At 44.1% G+C, this 9,309-nt stretch overlaps 1 protein-coding gene across 3 annotated transcripts in view; it reads left to right on the forward strand.

The window, feature by feature from the left end:
- LOC140398326 (ATP-dependent RNA helicase DDX42-like) overlaps positions 1 to 8,653 on the forward strand; it is a 192,406-nt gene extending 183,753 nt beyond the window's left edge. For all 3 annotated transcript variants that reach the window (XM_072486893.1, XM_072486894.1, XM_072486895.1), the window contains 2 exons: positions 3,492 to 3,590; positions 7,273 to 8,653. In XM_072486893.1, the coding sequence (XP_072342994.1) occupies positions 3,492 to 3,590; positions 7,273 to 8,079 (906 nt within the window). In that variant the 3' untranslated portion in view covers positions 8,080 to 8,653. The remainder of the gene's footprint in view (positions 1 to 3,491; positions 3,591 to 7,272) is intronic.
- Positions 8,654 to 9,309: the final 656 nt, after the last annotated feature.

Raw genomic sequence — 9,309 nt, forward strand, 5'->3', positions numbered from 1 at the left:
CCACCCACAGCTGCAGACTGGCTCGCTGACCTCTCGGAATTTCTCCACCTGGAGAAGATTAAGTACGCCACCCGAGGGTCAGAGGAAGGCTTCCTGGATACTTGGGGGCAGTTTGTCGGTCTGTTCCAAAACCTGTTCGAGGCCAACAACGAGGAGTAACCTAATAAGAATTTTTTTTTAATGTTTTTATTACTAAAACACCAAGATAGATGAGTTACCAAAAAAGTGGGGGGGATGCAGGGAAACCACGAGAGATGATTCCACTCTGTCCGGTCCGGAAAATAAAAGAAAAGCACAGCCGAAGCCGGGGTGGGCGGCGGGGGGCTGAACAGGGTAGGGGGTGGAACCATAGACCGATCCAGAGGGCAATGAAAGGCACGTAGGGTCAGTTAAACAAAGGACAAACTAAACCTCTGTATAATAAAGAAAATTAGCACAGGTGAGAAAAATGTGATGTGTATATATACAACTGTTTATAAATATGAGGTGGAGATGCCGGCGTTGGACTGGGGTGAGCACAGTACGAAGTCTTACAACACCAGGTTAAAGTCCAACAGGTTTGTTTCGATGTCACTAGCTTTCGGAGCGCTGCTCCTTCCTCAGGTGAATGAAGAGGTCTGTTCCAGAAACACATATATAGACAAATTCAAAGATGCCAAACAATGCTAGGAATGCGAGCATTAGCAGGTGATTAAATCTTTACAGATCCAGAGATGGGGTAACCCCAGGTTAAAGAGGTGTGAATTGTCTCAAGCCAGGACAGTTGGTAGGATTTTGCAGGCCAGATGGTGGGGGATGAATGTAATGTGACATGAATCCCAGGTCCCGGTTGAGGCCACACTCATGTGTGCGGAACTTGGCTATAAGTTTCTGCTCGGCGATTCTGCGTTGTTGCGGGTCCTGAAGGCCGCCTTGGAGAACGCTTACCCGGAGATCAGAGGCTGAATGCCCTTGACTGCTGAAGTGTTCCCCGACTGGAAGGGAACATTCCTGCCTGGTGATTGTTGCGCGATGTCCGTTCATTCGTTGTCGCAGCGTCTGCATGGTCTCGCCAATGTACCACGCTTCGGGACATCCTTTCCTGCAGCGTATGAGGTAGACAACGTTGGCCGAGTCGCACGAGTATGTACCGCGTACCTGGTGGGTGGTGTTCTCACGTGTAATAGTGGTATCCATGTCGATGATCTGGCACGTCTTGCAGAGATTACCATGACAGGGTTGTGTGGTGTCGTGGTCACTGTTCTGAAGACTGGGTAGTTTGCTGCAAACAATGGTTCGTTTGAGGTTGCGCGGTTTGAGGTTGCGCGGGACAAGCGCTCCGTATACACAGGATCTGCTCAGGCGAGGAGGAGCGTAACAGACATCTACAGACGTTGAAAGATGCCCTCGTACGAACGGGATATGGCACTCGACTCATCGATCGACAGTTCCAACGCGCCACAGCGAAAAACCGGACCGACCTCCTCAGAAGACAAACATGGGACACAACCGACAGAATACCCTTCGTCGTCCAGTACTTCCCCGGAGCGGAGAAACTACGTCATCTTCTTCACAGCCTTCAACACACCATTGATGACGATGAACATCTTGCCAAGGTCATCCCCACACCCCCACTACTTGCCTTCAAACAACCGCGCAACCTCAAACGAACCATTGTTTGCAGCAAACTACCCAGTCTTCAGAACAGTGACCACGACACCACACAACCCTGTCATGGTAATCTCTGCAAGACGTGCCAGATCATCGACATGGATACCCCTATTATACGTGAGAACACCACCCACCAGGTACGCGGTACATACTCGTGCGACTCGGCCAACGTTGTCTACCTCATACGCTGCAGGAAAGGATGTCCCGAAGCGTGGTACATTGGCGAGACCATGCAGACGCTGCGACAACGAATGAACGGACATCGCGCAACAATCACCAGGCAGGAATGTTCCCTTCCAGTCGGGGAACACTTCAGCAGTCAAGGGCATTCAGCCTCTGATCTCCGGGTAAGCGTTCTCCAAGGCGGCCTTCAGGACCCGCGACAACGCAGAATCGCCGAGCAGAAACTTATAGCCAAGTTCCGCACACATGAGTGCGGCCTCAACCGGGACCTGGGATTCATGTCACATTACATTCATCCCCCACCATCTGGCCTGCGAAATCCTACCAACTGTCCTGGCTTGAGACAATTCACACCTCTTTAACCTGGGGTTACCCCATCTCTGGATCTGTAAAGATTTAATCACCTGCTAATGCTCGCATTCCTAGCATTGTTTGGCATCTTTGAATTTGTCTATATATGTGTTTCTGGAACATACCTCTTCATTCACCTGAGGAAGGAGCAGCGCTCCGAAAGCTAGTGACATCGAAACAAACCTGTTGGACTTTAACCTGGTGTTGTAAGACTTCGTACTATAAATATGAGAAATGCCAATAAAAAGATTTTTTTTTTTTTTAATTTCTGGTGTTGAACACCTAACGTTCATAAATACCATTTGAGTGCTCAAAGTTGCTCCTTAAGGCAACAACATTTCACAAGATTGGCTTTTCTGCTCCTTGGTGATACAGTAATACAGCTTGCAGTGTTCTTTACCAAGCACTGATAACAGAGTTGCTAACCTTAATTGTTCAGGCTTCTTGTTTAGCTCTGCGGCAATTTCATAGTTTTGCCATTGAGACTTTCCAATTCATTTTCAAATCTGTCTTCATCTTCATAGGAGCAGATGTTGGAATATTCAATGCCCTAGTGATTCACGCAGTGACCAGTGTCCTGTACAAAGTTGCAGAATGAAATTTTAATTATCCTCTGCCATTTCTTACACCTTCTGGCTCCCTTGCAGCTATCAAAGTCAACTCAATTTCCGTTGCACACTCTGACACCATGTTCAAATGGTGGATTAACTGGCTTTGGCTCTTGAGCCTTCATGCAGCAAAGATGTCCGAGATTACATGATCATGGCCGGTCTCTGGCCACAAAAGGCACTTCTCCAAACAATCACAATAGTGAGAGTACAGAGGAGATTTACAAGTGTCCAGTAGAAATAGGATAGGCTGGGGTTTTCTTTGAACAATGAATGCTGAGGGGAGTTTTAATTGGGCTGGATAAAATTACGAGGAGCCTAGAAGGATTTTGTCCTTCTATTTCCCTTAGCAAAGAGGTAATAAACAGGATGCATAGATTTAAGAAGTATTTGGATTTACAGTTGAAAGACCATAACATAAAAGGCTGCAAATCATGAGCTGGAAAATGACATGAGGCTGGATATGTCTCAGCTGTGATGGACAGAATGGGCGTACATTTTCTACATTCCACTCTGTTGAATCCTCTTCGGCAAACTGCTGTTAAAAAAGCATTGATGTAAACCCCTCTATCAAATCCTATCACAATATATTCCTCAGCTAACTCATGAATTTCTAATCCGTGAACTTTGACGTTTATTTGACTCTATTAATCTTAAACCTGTTACTTGATACGTGGTAACCGCAATTGACTTTTACAGGACAGAACATCTGGCAACGTGCTGTCTAATTATGAAGCATACAAACCATCCACAGGAGCAATGGGAGACAGAATGTCAGCAATGAAAGCAGCGTTTCAGGTAAAGATTCTTTGACAGATCTATGCTGTTGGGTTTTTAAATTGTAGCTACCCCTAACATATTTCAAGGAGATTCTTTTGTTGTTCCTGGGGTTATAAAAGTGATCCTTGTTATATTTTGCACCCGAGGAACCCTCCCTATTGCTTCACCTTCCAATGCAGTGCTCAGAGTATTTTTATATTCCATTCTTTGTTATCAATTCAAAACAGCAATTATTTAAAATACAAGTGGACACCCACCCAGAGATACCTAGCTGTACTACATTGATGCGTCTTTGGAATCCTTGACAGTTAATAAGTTAAAGATAACTAGCAGCCTACTCATGGGACAAATAGTCCAGCAAATGCAAAATTGTGCCGAATGTTAGCTCAAGTAATAATGGTGGGGGGACTGTCACTAAGGTAGGCAAAAGTACCAAACTGCAACAATATAGTGTCAAATGTTTAAAGCAGATGAATTATCACTGTAACTGGTCGTTATGAATAGTGATACTGAGCAAAAATTTATGAGGCCATAAACAGCTCTCTGGAGGCCACAAGAACTTAATTTCTGCAATGTTCACTATCAGACCAATCAAATGTTTTTTTAGAAAGACTGCTGACGCTAACATTACATTAAAACATTTAAAAATGTTACATTCACCAGGATTTATGTGACCTTTGTGATTCCCACAATTTTGATGACTATATTTATTTGTTTTAAATTCTGTCACTCCAAGCAACGTATTAGGTGGCCGACTTTTGGTTTTGAGAATCTGCATTACTGATGTATTTGTAATCTATAAAGAAAACTCAGCACTGTGGATCAAATGTATCCTGCAATTAATTAAATCACATTAATCTGTCCTTTTGATTAATGTTCTCCTTCCCAACCTGGACGGGTGCCCCTCCGTGAGAGAAAAATATGAATTCCACCACTCATCAATACAAAAGGTCCCAGATTTAGTTCCTGGTTCTTGCTGCATTAACTGGTCTCAGCAGTTGAGTTTAGTGTCAGTGGATGGGGAAATTCCTCTGGGTTCCCATGCAGGCATGTTTGCTTAGACGAGAAATTGCCTGTAATCTGGTATCCCACTCTCTAACCCAACTTTAACAGTTAACAGAGATCATACACTGAGAACATCCTCCATCTGAGCCCTCAACCAATCGGCAATTATTCTCGCTTGAGGGTTATTCGGCTCATCTTCTGCAGAGGGCATCCTTTGATGTTGGAGCTATTCTGGGTGTGTCACAAATTGCTGGCAGAAGCCATGGGGATTTGCACCTCCTTAAGTTAGACTCAATGAGCTCAATTGTAGGAGCACCATTACTGTCCTGGCCCAGATAGTCAACACAACATTGTCTGGTGATTGAGTTCTTCGTGTCTGTCAGGCTTGGTGCTGCTAACGAGCATGTAAGGGACATAAATCAATTCTAACTGATGTTGCGTCTCTCAATCTCGCCAAATTATCATACATTGAGTCTGGATCTGCTAGTTATTGTAACTAGATACGTGATGAGAAATGGCCCAGTGCTCGTGTCACTCCAGTCTGGATGCAACATGTTGTAGCTCCATCACACAGGCAGCAGTTTAGTTTCACCCTAAATTCACAGCAAAGGCATGATCAACCCTTTCTTTATGAACACTCAGGAACTGACTGTGTCAAAGTTGTAGATTCCTTTAGACAAGAGATCCCCATAGAGTCTAAACCATATATATAGTTGTTTGGCAGTACAGAACTTGAATATTGCTGAATAAAGATTTTTATTGTCGAAGCTTTTATCTTATACCCATCAGGACATTCGTAAGACTATAATGCAAAGTAGATCAACAAATTTATATTGTATGAGACGAGAGTGCTGATTGATTGGCAAGTGGACTCTAATTGGTCGAGGCATTGCCATGGGGAATGCACCAGTTGCACCCGGCCTTGAACTGCCAAGCATTGTTTGAAATTTAAATAGACATTTGACGTTGGTCAAGGCATTGCCCTGAGAAATGAATGAGTGAATGGCTGTCACTTATTTTGTTTAACTGAAACAGGCGCAATGTGTGTTCATGTTCTTTCTGTCTGTAAAGAGCAGGGCCCCTGTATTAATATATGTAGCTTCCAGTACATGCAAATGCACCATACTGCGAGCCCGAATGACCATGTTAAATCTGTTGTCAGTGTAATTTTATGCACACAGGATTATTTAGCAAATGTTGTCTAATCACTGAATCACATCCAATGTTGGACACTATGTTTGAGTTTGCAAGCATGGGCTGGTTGGGTACAGTCTATACCTTTCCTATTGTGAACAGCGGCTGCAACATGCTGTTTCATATGATCCACCAGTCGTGGGAACAAGCAGCCTACCTACCTAGCGTCACACTGGCACTGAAATTCATGTACCACGTTACTCATTGGGCAATAGGCATCCTATTAGTGGTGAATACCACTTGTATTTATACTGCATAGTAACAGAGCAAAACAACTAGCTTACTAGCTTTACAAAAATAGTTCCAGGGATGAGGAACATCTTGTTAGAATAGAATGGAGAGGTTGGGGCTGTTCCCCTTGGAGAGCAGAAGGATGAGAGGAGATTTGATAGAGATATTCAAAACCATGAGGGGCTGGACAGAGTAGAGAGGGAGAAATAGTTCCCACTCACTCATAAAAGGATTAAGAACAAGTGGTTTGCAAAAGAAGCAAATGTGATGTGAGAAAAAGCTCGTTCACACAGCGAGTTGCTCGGGTCTGGAATGCACTGCTTGAGAGTGCGATGGAGGCAGGTTGAATCAAAACATTCAAGAGGGCATTAGATGATTACTTGAATAGAAACAAGGGGAAAAGACAGGGGAGTGGCACTAAGTCATGATGTTCGTCTGGAGAGCTAATGCCGTAACAATTCTGTGATTTTTGTGCTTCCCTGTTGTTTACATGTTTTGAGGTACCTTGCCTTTCCAGGGTAATGTGAGGTGGACTGGGCATTTTTCAAAACTGAGTGTGACAGCCTTAGGCCTGTTCATTGGTTTGTGTGACATACAGCCCAAAATAATATGACCAGCGTAGCCATTAATCCTACAGGATGTCTTTGAAGTGCCCTATTTCAGCATCAAGCTTGCATGGTGAGCAAAATGGCTCTGACCCTATTTATCGTGTTCCCGATTATTTTATGCAGCTGCTGATTTAAATATCTTATACGTATAATTCACATATCAGAAATATGTACGGTTAGGTGTCATTCCAGCAAAGATGCATGGAACTCAACAAAAATGTTCGCAATGGCAAGGTTCACACCGCACCCAACCAACCATGCTTGAAAAACACAAACGCAGTGTCCAACATTAGATGTGATTTTGCAATTGGATGAAAAGCTTCGACAGAATTTTTTTTTCAGCAATAAACCAGATATATTCTACAATAATGAAAAGTGTCTAAGACCAACAGCACCACATGCAATATCGCACTGTCCTTCAGCATACTGCAAAAGGAGATCAGTGAAAGCCTCAAATCCTTGAGCCACAACAGACCATTCTAACCTACCGTATTTGTTGATCACATGATATTTTGTATTAAGCAATATTACGTAGTAGAACATCACAGCTCAATCTATTGATGCAATGTTTCTGATACAGGTTGAATATCTGCAAGACTAATGCTTGCGTTTGGGGATGTATGTCACTGCACACTAACATTGTATTTTTTTTATTCCACCAGTCACAGTACAAATCACACTTTATTGCAGCCACTGGTAGTGCTCCTAAGATCACAGGCTCTGCCGCTGGTACTAGCAACTGGACAAGTGCTGGGAGTCTCAGCATTATCCCCACCTGTCCTCTGGGAAATCCAATCACCAACCAACCCCCAGCTCCCAGCGCTAACAGCGGAGATGGTGTACTGAAAAAAGACAACAGCAGTCGTCCTGGTGAGATCAAGGTGAACCGTGTCGTTGATGGCGGCCCTAGCCGTTTTGAAAGCACCAGTCGGCACAGTGACAACTTTAGTCGTCATGGCGATAGTGGCAGCCGTCACAGTGACAGCAGCAGTCGTCATGGTGATTCTAGCAGTCGCCATTCTGTCAGCAAATACAATGATCGCGGAGGAGAGAGCAGACACAGCGACCGAGGCAGTGAGAGGCACAGTGACCGGGGCGGTGACCGGAACAGCGAAAGACATGTTGACCGCAGTGACAGCAGGCATGGCGACCGGCGCAGTGACAGCCGACACAGCGATAGGCACAGTGAGAGTCGAAGTAGTGATGGCCGGCATGGCGAGGCCAGAAGTGCTAGCCAAAACCGGAGTGGTGGGGAAAGTGCGAGGGAGAGCGGGAGTGTGAGAGAGAGCGGGAGTATGAGGGAGAGCGGGAGTGTGAACGAGACCGGGAGCAGCGGAGAGAACAGGAGCACCAGCGAAAGCAGGAATGGAGACAGCAGAAGTAGTAATCGGACCAGTCCCGCTGAGAATGACGGCTTTGCAGTGCCAGAACCACCTCCCAGAAAGAAGAGGAGCAGATGGGATAATTAAATCCCGACATTTGTGTTCCACACATTCTCTTGCAGACAAGAGATGCTTACACTTTGAATCTCTGTTAGAAACTAAATTGCATAGTTTTATCTGCATAACCATCGATACAAAAAGGGACACTACAAAATGGATTTTTATTTAGAGTAGTGAACTATGTATCTTGTATGTTAGTGTTGGTCTTTGAAATAGAAAGCGGTCATTGAGAGTTTTTTCAAATTGTCAGATACTTTCAATATACATCTGTTTCACATGTTTTGCCTTTGCTCTGCTCTCTTTGTGAAACAGTAAAGTCATCTCAAATGTTTCTAAAATTGTCCTGAATCCTATCTACTTTTATTTTTCGCTGATTTACAGATTTACATTGTGAAATGCGGCTATGTTTGGGTTGAAATTGCCTTTCTGGCAGGAGAAGGCTACCATGGGGGAACTTTCTTATTATCTTTACCCCAGGCTAAGGCCAGCAGATTCTGCTGTCAGTTTTGTCGAAGTCTACTCACTAAGTCACTTGTGATTACTTTTGAGAACTTGGCTCTTTTATGAAAAAATAAAGAAAGGACAATTCAATTAAATGAAATGTTTACAGAAGCTCTGATTGAACTGATTCACATGTTAAGAATGTACAAGAGCAGCCGTGCGCCACAGCTTTTCTATTTTGTGCTGCTTTGTGAATGGAGAGGAGAGGTGTAAACCAAACAAATGTAGTGTGAAGAAACTTCTGAGGTATTGGGTAGCAAGCATTAGAGCATTGTCATTACCCCTACAGAACTCTAGCTTTTCATACAATGTGTGGTAGCTGGGGATATCTGACAGGGGAGGAAGTAACTTGTGGATCTTACATTGAGGAGCACAGGCAGTTCAGCCACTTGGTGCCAATTTTTGTGAAATATATGTACCATTGCTGAGGTATGCCTCCAGCAGCTCCTGGGTTCCCAGCAGAAGTGCCCATGAGTCAAGTGGCAGCAGCAGAAAAAACATTTATATCGAGCCATTTGTGACCTTTGGGTGCCCCTAAGCACTTTGCAGCCAATAACGTACTTTGGAAGTGTCTATCAACAGTCGGGGATGAGGCATCCAAAAGGAACTGCTACCTAGATTTGGATTGCCAAGCACCCAGGGAGCAGAAATTCTTGAGCAGGTACTTTTGGTGATACTCTTTTTCATTTCCTGCTTCTGCTGGAATGTTAAAGAAATTTATAATTGAAAAAGTCTTAATACGCTTGGGAAACATGG

Source organism: Scyliorhinus torazame, chromosome 21 (assembly GCF_047496885.1).
Source record: "Scyliorhinus torazame isolate Kashiwa2021f chromosome 21, sScyTor2.1, whole genome shotgun sequence".
Lineage (NCBI taxonomy): Eukaryota > Metazoa > Chordata > Chondrichthyes > Carcharhiniformes > Scyliorhinidae > Scyliorhinus > Scyliorhinus torazame.